Here is a 21,729-nt window from a genome sequence, read left to right as displayed (position 1 = left end):
TGCTCCATGGATGAACACCATTAATATTAGTCTGGTGCCCATTAGAAGTACAAACTCTCAGGCTATCCCATATGTGCTGAATCAGAATCTGCATTAAAAAGATATCAAGGTGATTTGTATGCATAGTAACATTTGAGATGCACAGGTTTAGATGATGAATTTTGAGAGTGGTCTTGGAGTAAGCCAGTAACCCCTTGAGATGCAGAGAAAATAATAAAACTTATGTTAACTTTTGATTTCCACTATTTTATTTCCATTTTGGAGTGTGTTCTATAATACATACAATCAATTACTACATTAATACACACATATAGTATCTAAATACATGTGTTGAGGAGTATATGCTGAAAATCTTTCGCTTTTGGAGTACACAACTCCAAATCTTTGGAGACCACTTTGTCTAGGAAATAAGTGTAGGTGAGCAATATTATTATAGTTGTTAATAAAAGAAATATAGGATTTAAGAAACTCATTGTTTTTTTTTCATTAAAGATTATTTTACAATCAGAGGTTATATATATTACAGTATTTAAGAACAGGGACACGTGCACAAATACAGATCTGGGATTAAGTTAAGCTCTACATGTGTCCTTAGGTAAAATAACCTTTTGAAGCCTGTTTTTTATGTATAAAATGTAAGAAATTTACTAGGCAATTAAATTCAATAAAACATATAAAAGACTTATCATAATTCCTATTTTAAGAGCTCTATAAAATTTTATAGTTTTCTTATTGCCCTTACTAGAGGTTTCCCCATATGAATATCTATGCAAATTACTGACAAATCCTAGAAAGTACTTACAGTGTTGAAAGGGTCAAATATGAAGCCCAGGTGGAAGATGGAGTGCAGATGAGGCTCTTTAGTATCTGCCATTCTTAGTTTATATAAATCAGAAAAACAGAGCTGAGACCACGTTGTAGGGAAGACATGTTTCTCTACATTATGCTGTGACTACCAGAGAAAAAGAACTCAGATTTCATTATCTGTGGTTAGAGCTGGAAGTCAAATTCAGGCTATTTAATGCCAGGCTCTGGAGAAACCAAAGCAGGGCACCAGGAATCAAATGTCTGAGAAAAATGAAGTAAGTAACCTTTGGGTGTGGAGAGAACAAAGGCCACGGATAGCCAGGATGGAAGCATTAAAAGCACTTGGGGAAGAAAGGAAACATAAAGGCATCCTATCAGATTGCCTGGATGAACTCTGTCATCTGTCTTCTCACTTTTGGAATTTGAGTGTGTGGTATAGAATCAAGGCCATCAACAGTTGTCCTTCTGAATGTAAATGTTCTTTGTCCTGAAAATTTTCATGTTGTCTTTTTTCACTCCATCATTTGAGAGCAATTTTATTTTCATTTAGTTTGCATTCAATTTTTTTTTATTTTATTTTTTTGACAGGCAGAGTTAGAGAGAGAGAGAGAGAGAGACAGAGAGAAAGGTCTTCCTTCCATTGGCTCACCCCCCAGATGGCCACCACGGCCGGCATGCTGCGCCAATCCAAAGCCAGGAGCCAGGTGCCTCCTCCTGGTCTCCCATGCGGGTGCAGGGCCCAAGCACTTGGGCCATCCTCCACTGCCTTCCTGGGCCACAGCAGAGAGCTGGACTGGAAGAGGAGCAACTGGGACAGAATCCGGCGCCCCAACCAGGACTAGAACCCGTGGTGCTGGCGCCGCAGACAGAGGATTAGCCTAGTAAGCCGTGGTGCCGACCATTTAGTTTGCATTCAATATTGACTTATGTACCAAGTGTTGTGTTAGGAGAGAGTTATTCAAATTGAAAAGATTGAATTCTTTCCCTCAAGAAATGAGGTATGTACTGGTTTATAATTATATAAGAAGAAACAAATGGATTAAGAATAGTATGTTGAATGTTTTGATAGACTTAAGTTGATGTGCTCTCTTGACTCTTTTTGTCTGCTCTCCTCTCCTCCTCTCGTCTCTCTTCTCTCCTCGCTGGCTCCTCTCTTCTCTGTCTCTCTCTCTTATACTCTCCCTCTCTCTCTTTTCCTTCTTCATCCCTTCCCTCCAGCCTACTGGGTTTCCCAATAAACCCTTTCCATTAAAAAAAAAAAAAAAGACTTAAGTTGTTGGAGCAAAGGTATCAATAGCTTCTAAGAGGAGACGACAGGTTAAACATCCCTTCCAGAGACGAGTCTTTAGGTATCCAATCTAAAGAAACTCCTGGGGTGCTGTCATCAGCTTGTTTCATTTTAAGCACAAGCTTTGTCACTACTTTACTGTTCCCTGTTTATTTATTTGCCTCTTCACTCCCCTAAAAAGACACACATATGCACACATGCACATACATACACAGATGAAACTTCATGAATGCCGGAACCTAGGGTCAGCATATAAAGTATCCTCAATTTGATTCCTAACTGGGCTAACTTTGAAACATCTGTAATTATCCCCATAATAGGCATGATAGAAGTATTTTCTAAAAATATGGAATGATCTGTTTAAATGCACAGGAGTAAGTGGGATTTGTTGAGGACCACAGTTACTTTTTTTAAAAAAAATTATTTAAGTTATACAAGTTTCATGTATTTCATATATACAGATTTAAGAACATACTGATACTTCGCCCCTACCCTCCCACCCAAGCTACTTCCTCCTCCCTCTCACATTCCCTTTTTTAATTTTTACAAAGATCTATTTTCAGTTTACTTAGTGATTGTGTAGTTAACCACACAGTAAATAAGAGTTCAACAAATAGTATGAAGAAAAAAAAAAAACAAAAAAACACTGTTCCTCAACAGAAGAGACCAGTAAACAATCAATGAATCTCAAAATGACCATTTCTCTCATAGACATTACATTTCAAATACTCTGTTAGTTACCTCGGCTCAGGGAAAACGTATGATATCTGTCTTTTTAGGACTGGCTTATTTCACTAAGTATGCTGGTTTCCAGTATCCCTGCCTGTCACAGTTACTTTTGTGAGATGGGATTAGACTAGATTTTATGTCCCTATTTATCCAACCAAGGACTTTAGATTTTTTTCATGCTGAATGCGATGGGGAATCACAAAAACTTTTTCTTTTTTCTTTTTTTTAAAGATTTTATTTTATTTATTTGAAAGGCAGAGTTACTGAGAGAATCTTCCATCTGCTGGTTACTCCCCAAATGGCCACAACAGTCAGGACTGGGCCAGGCCAAAGCCAGCAACTAGGAGCTTCTTCCGGGTCTCCCATGTGGGTGCAGGGATCCAAGTTCTTGGGCCATCTTCCAGTGCTTCCCCAGGCACATTAGCAGGGAGCTGGATCAGAAGTAGAGCAGCCAGGACTTGAACCCACACCCAGAATGGGATGCTGATGCTATAGGCCGGGCCCATTCCCAGGCATTCAGGGAGTGAGACAGCAGATGGAAAATATCTCTCCGTCTTTGTCTCTCTTGCTGTCTCTCTGTCTTTCAAATAAGATAAAAATAAATAAAAGCTTTAAAGAAGAAAATGCTGCTGACACCCTGGATTAAAGGCAGTTACCTCCTATCGTAAAAATAATATTCCTCAGTCTCCCTTCCCCCAACATCTTTATAATAGCCACCTTTCCAGAGAGACCATCACAGTATGAGTTTCTCCTCCTCACTCCTTAATCCAAATAGATCCCACTGAGGGAAGAAGAGCCCGTCAGAAATACTTCTAGCCTTCTAAGTTGAACGAGAAAATAACTTATAGTGAGATCAGAAAGCCAAATGCTAAATGGACAAGAAAAACAATTGGTCATTATAGAGGGTTTGAGGCTCTATCCTTTGAAGTATTTCTCCTCATACATTTCCAGTCATAGACAAGCTCTACCAGATACTTCTTCTGTGTTGAATTTTGATTCCTGTCCATTGTGTCAACTTACCTCCTCTCAGATGCTTCTTGTTAGCATTTTTTGTTGCCTTATAGGTCCTGGTCTTTGCTGGTTCTATAGGCAACAGGTAGTAGGAAAGAATCCAGAAGCAGGAGAGCTATAACAGGAGGGGAAACACAGGATAAAGTACATCTACAGCAGTGAGTCAGACAGTCCAAGAAAAATCTGTGCTCAGAATCTGAATCTAAACCCTAAAGGTTATATTTGTACTTAAAGAAACAAAATTTTTATTTACTTAAAACGTACAGTTTTGTACCTGATATGTGATATAACCTAAGCTTTTTTTTAATAATAAATGTTAAGCCTTTTACTGTAATATAAATTTTAAATGTTAGCTCAAAAATTAAAAAAAAAAGAAGAAAAGAGGGTGGGAGGGAAAAAGGCAGAGGAAAGGGAGGGAGGGAGGAAGGGAACATCATTATTACATTGAATCTGTTAAAAACTAATTAGAATTGGGGCCAGCGCCATGGTGCACTAGGTTAATCCTCTGCCTGCAGTGCCGGCATCCCATATAGGCACTGGTTCTATTCCTGGCTGCTGCTCTTCCAGTCCAGCTCTTTGCTGTGGCCTGGGAAAGCAGCGGAGGATGGCCCAAGTGCTTGGGGCCCTGCATCCACATGGGAGACCAGAAAGAGGCACCTGGCTTCTGGCTTCGGATCAGCGCAGTGTCAGCCATGGCGGCCATTTGGGGAGTGAACCAACGGATGGAAGACCTTTCTCTCTGTCTCTCTCACTGTCTGTAACTCTATCTGTAAAATAAATAAATAAATAAATAAATCTTTTAAAAAAAACTAATTAGAATTAAAAATAAAATAAAAAATAAGTTGGATACAAAAAATACAGATTGTATAAGAAGAAAATGAATTGTTTAAGTTGCAGCCGATTTGCCTTGATTAGAACACTAGAGTTGCCTTTCAATTTCTAGCAATACTCAGCTAAGAAATTTCAGTTTAAAAATTGGTTTGGCAAGAAAATGAGAAGAGGTGATTGATGAGCAGCGAGATTGCAGGGATGGAAGGACAGAGTGCATGGCAAGGAAATGAACCATAGAAGAGAGGGAAGTCAGACACTTTAACTCTAGACTCAATAGGTGAGATCTGGGTGTAATTTAAAGACATGAAAGAAAGAGCTAAGAGAAAAAGATGAGGAAAGGGAAGAGACTGTGTTGTAAGGTTAAGGAGTAGGAAGAATTAGGGACACCTAATCAATTAAGACAGAAGACAAAGGTTTGAGAACATGTTTTTACTCAGAAGTACACAGAAAGAATAGAAACAGATGGTTCCATTTTTTCAAAAAAAAGTAGGTAAAATTCATAGGATATAAAACTAAACATTTTAGCCATTTAAAATGTACAATTCAGTGGCTTCTAGTACATTCAGAATGTTTTAAAACATCAGCCTTTTTGTAAATTCAGGACGTTTTCATCACTACCAAAAGAAGTCTTATACCCATGAAGCAGTCACTTCCCATTCCTTTCTCCGCCAGCTTCTTGGCAGCCACTAATCTACTTTTTGTCTCTGGATTTGCTTTTTCTGGAAAGGAAGTCATACTACATATGGCCTTGTATGCCTGGCTACTTTCCCTGTGAATAATGTTTGCAAGGTTCATCTGTGATGTTGCATGGATCAATACTTCATTCTCTTTTTTATGGCCAAATAATATACTGTTGTGGGGTAAACCACATTTATTACCCATCCATTGATGGACATTTAGGCTGCTTCTATCTTTGGCTATTGTGAATAATGCTATTATGAATGTTTATATACATATATTTATTTGTGTGCCATGAAAAGTGATAAAGTACTTTCCCTCACCTGTTCTGGAACTCAAACAATCTTATCTGGACTTTAAATTGAAAAGTTAATTTACAAGCATGTTATGATATATATCCTCTTAAATCATCTTGATTAGTCCCTTGACATTAGTAAATAGAATTCTGGATAGTTCTTACAGTAATTTTTTGTCAAATGATTTTCATAAACCAGGAGAACCTCTACTATTGTTATACACTGATAGCAAACTTGTTCTTATTCAGGGAAGTCTTTTGTTCACTGAAGACAGAGATGTTCTGCTCACCTGAGTTGAAACTTCATTTTTTTCTTAAATACCTTGACAAGATTCATACAATGATGTAACACTATTCTTCAGTTGTTATTTTTAAATAAGTCTATAGAAGTTTGGTGTTTAATCTACCATTAGTTTCTCACTTCTGTGAGAAGATAGATTTTAGAACTCCCAACTGATTTTGATATTTTTTAAACTGATTAAAAACTATTGCTGTTGAATTACCATTTATCCTACATTTGTATTTGCATACTTCTATGCACAAGCCTCTTTCACACCAGTCTCTGACTTCTATCACAGTAAGCAAATGTCCTCTATCTGATGTTACTATATGTAATTTTATTCTTTATTATTTTTAAATAAGTGGGATATTTACCCACAAGAAAGCTGGCCCTGTATTCTTTAGTTTGATATTACACTATTGTCCCTTTCCAGGCACTCCAATTTGAGAATTGGTAACTGTGAATTTTCTCTGTGCAATATAAGTTTTTAAATGATAATGATTTAATCATCATTTAAATGATAATGATTATCATTGAAAAAGTCAATGTTCAGCTTTCTTAGGCTTGGCTTGTACTGTATACACTAGTCTGTTATAATCTGGAGAATGTGTAGTTTCTTTAAATTTAAAACTAAGGTCTGTGAATATAGTCTAGTTCTTATAGAAATTGGGCTTTAATTATAAAACACGCCTACATGATTCTTTTAGGTGACTTTTCTCTCTTTTATTTTTTTTAGAAAACTCTTTTTACAGACTTAACCTACTCAAGAATTAAAACACACATATATATATTTTTTTAAATGTTAAACAATGATTATACACATTTATGGGCTATGGTGGAAACACACACAGTATATACTAAACAAATCAGTGCAGTCATTGACACTATTTTATGATGAGCCTTGGAACTCCTGTCTTCTATTTGCTCATAAAATATAATAAGTTATTGTGAACTATAATCACCTCGACTATGCTGTGTAACACTAGGAACTTATTCCTGTGATCTAACTCCAAGTTGGTATCTGTTATCCAACTCCCTCATATAGATCTTTAAATCCCCTGTAAAGTCTGTAGGCCTATAGATAGTAACTACCATACTTCAGTAATAAGTTGTTAAAGTTGTTTAGAGGAACCACTGAAATACAGGTGTGAAATCTCAAAGTCAGGTGCCAAATATCATATGCACATAATCCAAATAAAGGATTGAGACCATGTTGCATAGTACTTGGTGAAGGGTATTATTACCCCAAGTCCAGAGGCCATGGGAAGGATCACAGGTCACTCCCCATACAGAAGGTTATCTATCTGGATCCAGGCAACTATAGGAAAGAGGGCCACATGCAAACTGCTCCCTACCCCCAAGATAAATGAATTGTCTTTAAACATCTGCCAGGTCCAGAGAACTCTGACAATGCAAGTTCAAGAAGAAACTCTCTGTTCCTGTACCAGCACTCTTTCCTTTTAGCTCCACCGTGGAAGAATTAGAAACTGCCTGATGAAATTGGGGTGAGAGATTCTGCTGGAGAGGAGGCATCAAAATTTGGTGTCTGATCCATTCCTTTTCCACTACAGACTTCTAGAAACCTAAAGAGGTCCCTAACTGGATGAGAGACCAAAGTTTTGTATTATATCAAGTGTGGGAATTTGATTTGAGACTGAGTCACAGTGGGAAAGAGAAGAGAATCATGACTCTGTGGCTAACAAGCTGCATTTGAAATATCTTTTCAGTTGTCCATAAAAGAGCACATGTTAACAGCTATCTATAGTTGGTAATTGAAGTGAAGCCCAAGGGATACAATCTAGAATGAAAGATGAGAGAACCTAGCAAATTTGATCTTGGCTTTGAGGAACTCAGGTTCTATTCAGTTATTAGCTCATATATCAAATTGTACTTTTAAAAAAAATTTTTTTTTATTTGTAAAGCAGAGTTAGAGAGAGAGAGTGAGAGAGAGAAAGGGAAAGATCCTCCATCTGCTTATTCACTCCCCAAATGGCTACAATGGCTGAGGCTGGACCAGGCCTCCACCAGAGTTTCATCTCGGTCTTGCACATGGGTGCAGGGGCCCAGGCACATGGGTCATCTTCCCATGCTTTTCCAGGCACATTAGCAAGGAGCTAGATCAGAAGTGGAGCACCTGGGGATTGAACTGACACCCAGATGGGATGCTGGCTTCATAGGTGGTGGCTTAACCCACTACATGGCAACACTGGCCCCTATTTGTACTTTTTTAAATGTGGAAAGTATGATAGCCTTAAAGTGATAGACATTTTAAACTGTTTACATCCTCTTATTTTCACATGAAAGCTGTCACAAATGTATATTTTATAGCTAGATATTTGAATAGATACCACTTTTCAGAGTTAATTTTTCAAAAATGCAGATATGAAATTTGAAGGCTTCTCTACCCATAGTAATGTAGGCCTTAACATTTATTTAAAAGGGAAATAAATATTAACTTCTGTAACAGAGATATTTATAGCTATCACTAATACTTTAAAAGGAATGTTCAGTTTGACCCCCTTTCTCAATGCATTCTTTGTATCTTTTATTATTTCAAGATTGTATCAGAAATGATTGGAGAAGTTAATTATATTTTATTTGAAATGGCTGGTGTTTGGATGTTTGAGCAAATCAAATTTTGAGTATGGATTAGAATTAAATATCACCAAATCATAAAATCTCTTAAAGTTTCCAAATTACTGTGCCAAAGAGAAACAAAAAAATAATCATATATGGCTGTTTTTACTTTCTATTGCCAAACTTGAGTTAAATTTTTTCTAATAATTGTAAAAGGAGGTAAATAAACTTCACTGAGTTTGGAATCCAATGACTTAGAAATTATTTTCAATTTTTTAAAGACAGACACCACTTGAATAGCTCTAATTTGTGTCATTTACAAATATAATTGAAGGTTGAGGACATAGGTGTGCTAAATTTTTTTTTTACTCTCATTGTTAAACAATTCATTCTCATGTTTAACAAAGTAAAGCTATTTTTGTTTTTTCCTTTTCTGTACACTGTGCATCCATATATTATTAAGATTCTTCTTTGATTAAAAAATATAATATACAATGTGCTCTTAAAGCAAAGATAGAGCATTGAGTAGTTCAACAGAATATTAAACCGTGATTCTTAAAAATTAGTTTTATTTGAATTAAGTCCTATGTAATAAGGCCATCTAGTGGTTAAATTTTTAAGTGAGTAAATTTAAAAATCTAGTATCTACTAAATGTAAACTTTAGAATTTATCAGATTGCAGTACTCTCTTATCATTGGAAAGTTCTCCAAAACATTGTGTACTTTAAGGCATTTTTCTCTTACAGAAAATGAAAGCTCCCTGCTTATATTACAAAGATCCTTTCAACAAATTGCTAATTCAAGTGCATATTTTTTCTTGATTTTAGTCATCAGAGCTATAGCTAACAGTTATAAAGAACCAAGTCTACAGTTTATTATGTATTTCTAAATAACTAGATGAAAAGAGTTTGAAGAGGTTCTAATACATATAAATGCTAAAAGTTTGAAGAGATGGAAATGCTAATTACCTTGATTTAATCACCATACTTTGTATACATATATTGTATCCTTTGTATACATATACAGGGTACACCATATCCCATAAATATGTATGAATATTATGTGTCATTTAAAGAAGGAAGTAGCATTGGGAAGAAAATGGAGATGGAATTTTAAAATAGAATGTTAAAGTTTATGTAGTTAAATCTTTTTTCAGTCTATTTGGCAAAATCCAGGGCTTATGTGCCATGAAATGAGTAAGATTGAAGCCCTTCACATAAGTATAGCACATGGTTGTTGATCTCTGAATGTAGATAATTGGCAACCTGCTTATGAAAAACCTGATCTCTTTGAGTAGGCCTAGGAATCTGTATTTAAAACAAAGTTCATTAAGTAATTATTAGGCAAATAAAGTTTTGAGAATTATGCTATACAATATAGATCATACAATAAAATCTGTTGATATTTTAAGGAGATTTTATGTATACGTTTAATGCATATACATATAAATGTTAAACATCTGATGGAGAAAGAACAGATAAAATGACTTTATAGTTTTTCAACATGCTTCTGAAAAATTATAAAGCAAAGAAATAAGCTGAAAATAAACTGAAGTACTCTTTCCTAACTTTTTGCCTTAGTGTAATATCTGACAATATTATTAGAACTTTTAACACATCCAATATCATATGCTGTATATTTTTAACATATAGAACATTTGCTACATATTAAAAAAGGATTGTTAAATTTATATGAACTATGACTACATGTTTTCCTCTTTGACTCTCTCTGTACTTGGATCTGGTGCTCAGACTTTCCATTTTCATTTGGAAAATATTTTCCTCCTAGGTGTTTGGAATAGATGACAATCAGGATTATAACAGGCCCATTATCAATGAAAAACATAAAGATCTGATAAAAGATTGGGCTGTCAGTTCTGCTGCAGTAGTAATGGAGGAGAGAAAACCACTGACCACACCTGGATTTCATAGCTCAGAGGTATACATTCCTTCCATGAGCTTTTCACATGCATGAAGTATAAATTTTTATTATTTATAAATTGCATTATTTCAACTAATTGGTATATCTCCTTGTAAAATACTTCTAAAAACTAAATCTTCACACATTTTTCATTTCTAATGAACGGCTAAAGCAATTTTGTAGTAATTCAGTTTTAGTTTTTGTTATGTTCATTTAAATTGGTTTCTTTTGTCAGTGAGGAAAACAATACATTTCAGTAAACAATGAGCTCATTGTTTTATTTGACCAAACAAGAACTACACACTGTGTATACTTGCTAGCAAGTATGTATTTGAAATTAGAAAGCCTGTACACTATCCTGGAAATATGTGTAAGTTGCTGTCTGGTAGATACAACTTATATTTCTTTTTCTTTTTCTTTTTTTTTTTTTTTTTTTGCCAGGCAGAGTTAGACAGTGAGAGAGAGAGAGACAGAGAGAAAGGTCTTCCTTCTGTTGGTTCACCCCCCAAATGGCTGCTAGGCCGGTGTACTTCGGCCTGTGCCGATCTTAAGCCAGGAGCCAGGTGCTTCCTCCTGGTCTCCCATGGGAGTGCAGGGCCCAAGCACTTAGGCCATCCTCCACTGCCTTCCTGGGCTGCAGCAGAGAGCTGGACTGGAAGAGGAGCAACCGGGACAGAATCCGGCGCCCCAACCGGGACTAGAACCCGGGGTGCCGGCTCCGCAGGCGGAGGATTAGCCTAGTGAACCGCGGTGCCAGCCACAACTTATATTTCTTAATAAGTGCCAGGGCAGAACACCTCATGATGTAATTTGTATAATATACAATTAATTAAAGATGGCATGGTTAAGATAGCTATGGAGTCAGTGTGGTATTTGAAGGATCATCAGAAAATTCATGGAGTATTCGTGTTACGGAAAAACTGCATAAATTTTAAGTTTTTTTGTACCAGAATAAACTTATTTTTTGACTCCATTTTTCTTTGAATGTTTTGAAGTACCCTCATAGCAGACCTAGAACCACCTGGATGCAAATCCCAGAACTCTTTCTAGCTGAGTACCTTTTACTTAGTCACTTTTCTTCTGTTTTCAACTTTCTTCTCTATGCAAATGGTATTTTTGATAAAAACTTGTTAATGGAATATTCATTGACGTTCATAAAGCACCCAGCGTGGTACTTGCTGATGTAGTTAAGCAGTATTTACTCTCTTACTGGAAATGATACTAGAGTTTCATTCCACATTAATGTGTCAAAAAGAACTATAAAACATTTATGTCAGAAATATTCATTATTATGTATTCAGATAAGAGTTAACTTTCAATGGAAATTTTGTGTGTGACATGAAGAAACTGAAGTCCATAGAAGTTAACTTTGTCAAGCTCTTAAATTATTCTTAAAGAATAGCCAGAATTTGAACCTTAAGCAACCTTGATTTTTCAACTCGTTCTTGTACTCAAGCTATACTGCCTCTCAGAAAATGAGCTAATTAGTAATACATAAATGGTAAATAAAGTATAAATAAAAGAAATATTAAGATAAATATAAATCATACATTCCATTTACATGAAAAGTAAATAAATACTGTATAAATAGGTAAGTAATCCTTTGTGTTTCATTATCCATGTAAAAATTGTTCTACCATCTGCCATCTCCTGAAAAAAAGTGATTACTATATTTTCATCTTGTTTATCTTGGTTTCTGTTTCACAGAATGTTTCATTTACTTACTGATAGAAGATGACAGTTGTTGAGGTATTCTGATTAATTCAGGACCAGCACTATGAATGTGACTTTAAATAGACTCTCCTCACTTCTCTTCCCTTAGCCCATACTGGGTAAAATTTAAATAGCTCCAGGATATTCCTGCCTTTGCAGCAGTCATCTAACAGACCATGAGAACATTCTTGATGGAATGATTGTATATAAGTATGTGTCAGTGAAACCCACTCTTGTGAATATTTTTAGAGTGAGTAGCTTGGTACTCACATATGTGGGAAGGTAGCACAAAACCTTGAAGGAAAAAGGATTCAGCAGCCTTTGGTATCCTTAGACTTCATTGTATATATATCATGCACTGTACTTTTTTTTAAAAAAAAGATTTTATTTATTTATTTGAGAGGCAGAGTTACAGACAGAAAGAGAGACAGAGAGAAAGGCCTTCCATCTGCTGGTTCACTCCTCAAATGGCCACAACCGCTGGAGCTGGGCCAATCCAAAGCCATGAGCTTCTTCTGGGTCTCCCATGTGGGTGCAGGGGCCCAAGCACTTGGGCTAACTTCTACTGCTTTCCCAGGTTATTAGCAGAAAGCTGGATCAGAAGAGGAGCAGCCGGGACATGAACCGGTACCCATATGGGATTCTGGCACCACAGGCAGAGGATTAGCCTACTATGCCACAACACCAGCCCCTGTACTTCTATTTTAACCTACTATTCTTAAAATTGTACATGTATTCTGAATGAAACCTTTACATTAATTGTATGCTTTGTTTAAAATATTTGCTTTTAACAGGTCAAAATAAAGATTCTATCATAGCTTTCTATCCCCTATTTGTCATTCTAGCTTCAATATGAAATCATTTTTAGTGAGATATTTATAGTGACTTTTTTTTTCCTATACTCCTCTTTGATATTAAATGTTTAGAGTACCCTGGTCTTAAGAATTACCAATGTATATCAATAAGTCTTTGGGACCATATAATAAATTAAATTCTTTTAAAAATATTTATTTATTTATTTGAGGCAGAGTTACGTAGAGGGAGAAAGAGGGAGTTCACTCCCCAGATGTCCTCAATGGCCACAACTGGGCCAGGCAGAAGCCAGGAGTTTTAGCTGAGTCTTCCATGTGGTGGCAGGGGACCAAGTACTGGCCATCTTCCACTGCTTTCCCAGGTACATTAGCAGGGAGCTGGATTAGAAGTGGAGTGACCAGGGGCCGGCGCCGCGGCTCAACAAGCTAATCCTCTGCCTTGCGGCGCCGGCACACCGGGTTCTAGTCCCTGTCGGGGTGCCGGATCCTGTCCCGGTTGCCCCTCTTCCAGGCCAGCTCTCTGCTGTGGACTGGGAGTGCAGTGGAGGATGGCCCAAGTGCTTGGGCCCTGCACCCCATGGGAGATCAGGATAATCACCTCGCTCCTGCCTTCGGATCAGCGCGGTGCGCCTACCGCGGCAGCCATTGGAGGGTGAACCAACGGCCAAAGGAAGACCTTTCTCTCTGTCTCTCTCTCTCACTGTCCACTCTGCCTGTCGGAAAAAAAAAAAAAGAGTTGGAGTGACCAGGACTCAAACCAGTGCTTATGTGGGATGCCAGCGTTGCTGGTGGGGGCTCAAACTGCTGCACCACATCATCATCCCCTTAAATTCTATTTCATGTTTGACTGGGAGGGAGAGATCTAGACAGGGGCCAGTCTAGGTTTAGACTGTTGTAGAATTCTCAGATTGATTTCTAGCTTCTTCTGGAAATATTAAAGTGTTTTAGAGAGAAGTCTGAAGTTTTGTTTTTGAAATCCCTGAGGATATGAACAAGACAGTCTAATACTTCCTGAGACCCTGGAACCAGTCTTCCTTCCTAGAAGGTTGAAGAATCATTTGGGAGTCGACCTTTAGACCTCCTGTTCCCCACAATGGAGCAGAACTAATTCTGCTGCTCTGGCCATAAACCTGTGATATACAGATAAGCTTATCTAGCAGTCCAGTAAATTTTAAGCTACAAGGGTTCTAGCTGTTAGTATTTAAAAAGTAGATAAAATTACACTATATTTATAGTAATAATAAAGTATTGTTAAAAGGGATACCTAGATAATCTTTATTTTATATATGAGGAAACTTAATAAATGATAAAATAGCAAGGTGAGATTTAATTGTGGCTTTGTATGATGTGTTAATGGGACTAAATGAAATGTTCTTTTGTGAGAATCAAATTTGACCAGACTACATTATTTCATTGTCTTATTTTTTACCTTTAGGAAGGTACATCTTCATCTGGAAGCAAACGTTGGGTTTCACAGTGGGCTAGCTTGGCTGCTAATCATACAAGGCATGATCAAGAAGAAAGGATAATGGAATTTTCTGCACCTGTTCCTTTTGAGAATGGTATTTTCCCTCCCTGCCTTCATTTATCCTTTTCCCCCCACCCCTTTCTTTTGTGAATCATATATCAGAGTTTTGTTGTTGTTGGAAAGCTAAATCTATATAGTGAGCAATAAACTAAGCCTAAATAAAAATTTACTTACTGTAGTGCTTATACTAGGTGTATGGTATTTGTTAGAAGTGAAAAGCTGATTTTTATTAGGTATTTTATATTTTAAGGGAATTTAAGCAGGGGGAAAAAAACCTCTTTCTTTCCTTAAAAAAATTTGTAGACTTCATAAGTTGAAACTTCCTAAAGACGGATGTACAGTTACTGGGATTTAATAGTTCACTCTGAGGTATGATTCCTTTTAGTTGCAAATTTCTGTTATTATTTCAAGCTTGACTTTAAAACCTTGTAGTTTTAAATGAAAATTTTTATTACCCTTACATTTGAGAATAATATGCTTTTATTTTGATAATGTTGCAAATATTGAAGTATAATCCTAACTGAAGATAAGGAAATAATTTGTAGCTGAAACATTTATATTATTTTATATATATATTATATATATATATGAATGAGAATTTTAAAATAAGACCAAAAGTGATCTCAGCTATTGCTTTCATAAATACAACAAATATTCATGCATTATATTTGATTAAAAATTATACGATTTATCTTACAAATTTGTGTAGTGTGATTTATATTAGTTACATTTTTGTGAGCTGAAATACAAAATTTATCTAAAAGAAGTGAAATTACTGGGGCCGGTGCTGTGACATAGAAAATTAAGCCCCTACCTTCAGCGCTGGCATCACACAGGGGCACCGGGTCAAGTCCCGGCTGCTCTGCTTCCCATTCAGCTCCCTGCTAATGCACCTGGGAAAGCAGCAGATGATGGCCTAAGAGATTGGACCCCTGAACCCTCTTGAGAGACTTGGAAGAAACTCCTGGCTCCTGGCTTCGTCCTGGCCTAGCTCTGATGATGGTTGTGGCTGTTTGAGTAGTGAACCAGCGGATGGAAGATTTTCTCTCTCTCTCCTCTTTCTCTGTATCTCTGCCTTTCAAATAAGTAAATCTTTTTTTTTTGAAGAGTGAAATTGCATGCCTGTAATGATTTCTATTTTAGAGTAATTTAATTACATTCTTAATTAAAAATGAGACCCTCAGGGGAAAAATGAGATTATAGTCAAAGGGTACAAGATCTCTGAAAAAAGAAATTTAGATATTTTTAGATATCAATTTCATAGGATAGTGACCAGTTAGTATTAGAGAATTGTACATTTCAAAATCGGTAAGATGAATTTTAGTTGTTTTCACTATAAAAGATTTAAGTATTTGAGATGATGTATATGTTAATTAGCTTGATTTAGTCCACATTGTGGAATAAGTAAGAAATTATTAAGTATTAGATATGAGAAGCAAAATTCTTAAAAAAAAAAAAAAGAGAAGCAAAACTCTACCTTTGTTATAAAAAAATAATGGACTAATTCTTTTTCATGCTCACATTTTCATTTTATAATGCCCTAAATGAATTTAGATAAACTGGTAAACCCACTTAAATTCTAGAAGTATTCTTGTTGTGCATACTTTGGGTGTGTATTTGAAGCATGACCTTGTGAGGAGGACTAGAAAAATAGAGGTGATATTACACATGCAAGAATAAACAAAATAGGATATGTTTAATTTCTAACTTAAATTAAACTTAAATTGCCAATTTGTTAAGTATTTTCCTGTATTTTACCCATTGTATCGCAATGATATTTAAATGTTACATTTTCAGAATTATAATGGGAAAAAAAGACACAGAAAAGCTAGATTTAGTGTTTTCCCCTCATTTATACCTAGAAGATTAGAATGCTTTATATGTTAATTTATATTTTCCTGAGAAGATGTGTCTGTTTTATCAGGAATACATTATATTTTTAATACTAAGAATCTCCTGATTGATTCTCAAGTGGAAATATCAAAGTATGTATTTTCTCATTGGCATCTACTTATTTGAATAAAGAAAGTGGTTGTTTCTGTTAATGGTCTTAATATGCCATAACACTATGTAAGACCCACAATTTCTAAAATTAGGGCATGTACTATCTATTATCTTTATTTATACTTAAAATTAAAAAAAATATTTTTAAGGCCAGCATTGTGGCATAGCAGGTAAAGCTGCTGCCAGCAATTCCGGCGTCTCATATGGACACCAGTTTATATCTAGTTGCTCCACTTTTGATCCAGCTCCCTGCTAATGGCCTGGGAAAAGCAGTGGAGGATGGCCCACATGCTTAGGCCCCTGCTACCCATGTGGGAGACCTGGAAGAAGCTCCTGGCTCCTGGCTTTGGCCTGGCTATCTAGCTAGCAAACCATCAGATTGAGGATCTCTCTCCTTTTGTGCCTCTCCTCCTCTCTATGTAACTCTACCTTTCCAATAAATGAATGAGTATTTTTTAGAAAAAAATGTTTAAAAAATTTTAGTTAGCTTTAGATTGAAAAAAGTTGTTCAAGTTTTTCATTTTCCATTTTACTTAAGAAATCCAAACTTGTCATTTTTTTCAAGTGGATAGCAATGCTTGCTAAAAACTAAATATGTTCTTCTCTACTATCTAATTGAAATTATAGAAAATAAATAATATTAGGCAGACTCTGCAATTTTATAATATGAATATGCTGTTGGATTCTGTTTTCTTGAGCCAACCTCAAGGGTGGAAAATTACAAAGCAAGAATGCACATATTATTCTTTCCTTCTATAAAATATATTAAAATAAAAAGCACCAAAGGGAAAAAAAAAGAAAAAGAACCACATATGTGGGTTTAAGATCAGATGGCATTTGTATACCTGGTGCCTATGATTAATAACAATGTATTATTGTATGCTAAAAATTGCTAAGTAACTACATTTTAAATGTTCTCACCACAAAGAAAATGATAAGAATGTGGTAATAGATATGTTAATTAACTTGAGTTTGCCATTCTGTGTATATATATTTAATTAAAACACCATATTGTATGCCATCAATATATATATATATGTTTTGTCAATTAAAAATAAAATGTTAAAGGAAAAGTGATCAGATGATTTAAAAAAATTTTGAAGATTTATCTATCCGTTTGAAAGAGAGAGAGTGGGGGAGAGAGAGAGAGATCTATCCTCCATCTGCTGGTTTATTCCACAAATGGCCACAAAGGCTGTGGCTTGGCCAGGCCGGAGCCAGGAGCCAAGAGTTCTACATGGGTGCGGGTCCCCAAGTGCCTGTGCCATCCTTTGCTGCTTTCCCAGGCTGATCAGCAGGCAGCTGGATCAGAAGTGGAGCAGTTGAGACTCAGTGCCCATATGGGATGCCAGTGCAGCAGACAGTGGCTTTAACCCACTGCATCACAGTATTGGCCCCAATTTTTAAGTTTTATTTCATACAGTTTGCATTTTTAAATCTTCTATGAATAGGCAGAATATTAACCTATGCACTGTATTGCTTTTTTATTCTTTTGTATTCGAAAGGCAGAGAAACAGAGATCTTCCATTTGCTGGTTCACTTCCTAAACATTTGCAACAGCCAGAGTTGAGCTAGACCAAAGTCAGGATCCTAGAACTCAATCCAGGTGTCCCGCATGGGCTGCGGGGATCTGAGTACTTGGGCCATCACCTGCTGCCTTCCAGTGTCTGCATTAGTAGAAAGCCAGAATCAGAAGAGCTGGGACTTTAGCCCAGGCACTCTGATAATAGGATATTTTTTAAATAGCTTGGTTACAGTGCTAGTTCCTGTGTCATTTTAAAACTTGTACTGAAAAATCTAATTTAATATGATCTTTTAGTTTTTGTTTTTTGTTGTTCTAATTCCATCTGTGATTTTTATCTTATAGATACGGATATCAGTGAATCTGGCATTTCAATGAGAAGTACAGGCTCTGCAACTTCCTTGGCTAGCCAGGGAGAGAGAAGGAGACGGACCCTTCCCCAACTTCCAAATGAGGAGAAGTCTCTTGAGAGCTCCAGAGCAAAGGTTATAACACAGAGGTCAGAGATCGGAGAAAAACAAGACACAGAACTTCAGGAAAAAGAAACACCTACACAGGTGCACCAGAAAGATAAACAAGATGCCGACAGAAGCCTCAGTAAAATGAACAGGACAGTAAATGGTGAGACTCTTAAAACTGGCGGAGACAATAAAACCCTGCTTCACTTAGGACATTCTCCTGGAAAGGAGAAAAATGAAACTGATAAGGAAACGTCCTTGGTGAAGCAAACATTAGCTAAAATTCAACAACAACAAGAACAAAAGGAGCAAGCACAGTGGACGCCTACTAAATTGTCTTCAAAAAGTGTTTCAGGTCAGATAGATAAATGTAGGGAAGAATCTTTGAAACAGGAGTCACAATCTCAAGAAAAAATTACAGGACATTCTACAAGCAAAGGAGAAAGGGTGACACAAAATGAGAGCAAGAGAAGAAAAGCTGAGGAAATTCTGAAAAGTCAGACTTCAAAAGGAGGAGAGAAAAAGGAATCCTCCAAGTCATTAGTGCGACAGGGGAGCTTCACTATAGAGAAGCCTACCCCAAACATACCCATAGAACTTATTCCCCACATAAATAAACAGACATCATCAACTCCCCCTTCCTTAGCCCTGACAGCTGCAAATCGGTTACGAGAAAGAAGTGACTCTTTGGATACTGATTCTAGTATGGATACAACCCTTATTCTGAAAGACACAGAAGCAGTAATGGCTTTTCTAGAAGCTAAACTGCGTGAAGATAATAAAACTGATGAAGGCCCAGATACTCCCAGTTATAATAGAGACAATTCTATTTCACCAGAATCTGATGTGGATACAGCTAGTACAATCAGTCTGGTTACTGGAGAGACTGAAAGAAAGTCAACCCAAAAACGAAAGAGTTTCACTAGTCTCTATAAAGATAGGTGTTCCACAGGTTCTCCTTCCAAAGATGTTACAAAATCATCATCTTCAGGTGCTAGGGATAAAATGGAAAAGAAAACGAAAAGTCGATCCACAGATGTAAGTTCAAGAGCAGATGGTCGTAAATTTGTGCAGTCCAGTGGAAGAATGCGGCAGCCTTCAGTAGATTTAACAGATGATGATCAAACCTCTAGTGTACCTCATTCTGCCATCTCTGATATTATGTCATCTGATCAGGAAACTTACTCTTGTAAATCTCATGGAAGGACTGCACTTACCTCAACTGATGAACATGGTCCTTCCAAACTGGAAGGCAGCAAAGTAACAAAGTCTAAGATTGCTCCTGTAGCATCTGGTTCATCCAGTAAATCAACCACCCTTCCGAGGCCACGACCTACCAGGACTTCCCTTTTGCGCAGAGCACGACTGGGTGAAGCTTCAGATAGTGAACTTGCTGATGCCGACAAAGCATCCGTTGCTTCTGAAGTATCCACAACAAGTTCTACATCAAAACCTCCCACAGGAAGGCGAAATATCTCCAGGATTGATTTGTTAGCTCAGCCTCGTAGAACAAGGCTTGGCTCGTTATCGGCTCGTAGTGACTCTGAAGCAACAATATCTAGAAGTAGTGCCTCTTCACGAACTGCAGAAGCCATCATTAGAAGTGGAGCCAGATTAGTACCATCAGATAAATTTTCTCCTAGAATTAGAGCTAACAGTATCTCTCGACTCTCAGACTCCAAGGTCAAAAGTATGACCTCAACTCATGGCTCTCCTTCAGGTAAATTGGATCCAAAATTTTAGTAGCATTAACATGTTCTATGTTTGGGGCTCCTTTTTAAAAAAATTAGATTTCTAATTTTTGTCTTTCCAGAATATTCAATAGAAAGTTATGATATAGATAATTTTTGTTATAAAAATGTTATTTAACTTAGTAACTGGAAAATTCGGAAGTTGCATTTTCAGTCCAAGTTCTGCAGTAGAATAGTGATTTCAAAATTAGAAATTCATTGACTAATTTAAGAATTTTAATTTTCCAGTTGGTCACAACTGGATTTGTGTGTCAAAACTAGATTGGGAGTTATTAACTAGTTTTAATAGGAATTAACATTGTGCTTCTAAAAGCATGTGTTAACCTCTAAATATCCTCACATAATTCAAAACACATGAACCTGAAGAAAAGCAGTATATCCTTTGTTAGTCCTTTCAGAGTAATTGAAATAATTGATATTTTACTTTTTTATCTGCTTATTTTGAAATATATTTTATCCTTTACTTTCATTTTCAAAAGTTAAGTCTGTTTATGGTTGGTGAAGGTGAAAAACTAACTCTTGATTTATTTCAGTGAAAGAAGATTGATCCGTGGGGCGATTACTAAGAACATGTGGGTCAAACTGGGCTGTAGAAATTTAACTGGTTGTGAGCATTTTCTCACAAAGTGTTGTTACACTACTTAACTGTAGTAATTAGCTGTAATTGAATGCAATAACTGCAGAAGCCACTTACTCCCCACCAGAATTTAACTGCTTTTGGCTTATTTGTCTGTCTATGTACTACCACATATTATGAGTTGAAACCATTGAGAATACATATGTGACCAAAGAGTAATGAGGTGGATTTTTATGTATCTGCTGTGAGCATGGTCTCATTACTTCATAATCAGCCTTGTGTATGGGCGTGGCTGAAAGGACCCATGGGGAGTCCAGCTGTTATATGACTTGGAGATTTATGACTATTACCAGTCAACAAACATCTGAGTGGTCCCTAAGTCTTAAGAGTGGAGGGAAAGGTGGTACATAGTCTTGTTTTTTTATTTTGGTTTGGTTTTACATCTACCACGATACATCCTAGAAGACTCAAAAGTAATGGTACTTTGCATATGTTATTATTTTCCTTTTTATTCCTTCCCTCTCTGCTGCCACTTTCCTCCACCCCTTTACCTTTCCTTCTCTCTGTTGGTCAGTAGGTTTGGTAATGATAGTTGTAGTCTGTGGTAGCAGTGGCATATAGTGTGAAGCTACATATCAAATAATGTTACATGTAATCGTGTTTCCAAAAAAGAATATATAACACTTTCCTTACTATCACAGTCCTTTTAGGCACACTGTAAACTTTGGTTTGTGGTTCCTGAATTTATTGCCAAGTGTTTTCGAACGGACTGCTGTCTTTTGGTTTATGTTTACCCAGTATTGTTATTTTGTTGTTCCTTATGGCTATACCTCTTCAATTCACATTTCCTTTGTGCTGCATTTTGTGGTGTGTACTCTGATAAAATTTCATCTGCCACACCACTTGTGTTTTATCAGTTCATCTCATTTAAGCCCATTAAAATATTTA

At 36.5% G+C, this 21,729-nt stretch overlaps 1 protein-coding gene across 9 annotated transcripts in view; it reads left to right on the top strand.

Annotated features, from left to right (window-relative positions):
• CEP170 (centrosomal protein 170) overlaps positions 1-21,729 on the top strand; it is a 146,859-nt gene that overhangs the window by 82,811 nt on the left and 42,319 nt on the right. For 7 of the 9 annotated variants that reach the window (XM_062210704.1, XM_062210703.1, XM_062210702.1 and 4 more), the window contains 3 exons: positions 10,285-10,434; positions 14,377-14,503; positions 18,341-20,173. In XM_062210704.1, coding sequence (XP_062066688.1) covers positions 10,285-10,434; positions 14,377-14,503; positions 18,341-20,173 — 2,110 coding nt within the window. The remainder of the gene's footprint in view (positions 1-10,284; positions 10,435-14,376; positions 14,504-18,340; positions 20,174-21,729) is intronic. The other 2 variants (XM_062210705.1, XM_062210700.1) reach the window with 1 other exon arrangement.

Source organism: Lepus europaeus, chromosome 14 (genome assembly GCF_033115175.1).
Source record: "Lepus europaeus isolate LE1 chromosome 14, mLepTim1.pri, whole genome shotgun sequence".
Taxonomy (NCBI): Eukaryota; Metazoa; Chordata; class Mammalia; order Lagomorpha; family Leporidae; genus Lepus; species Lepus europaeus.
This window is presented reverse-complemented; position numbering and strand designations above follow the sequence as displayed.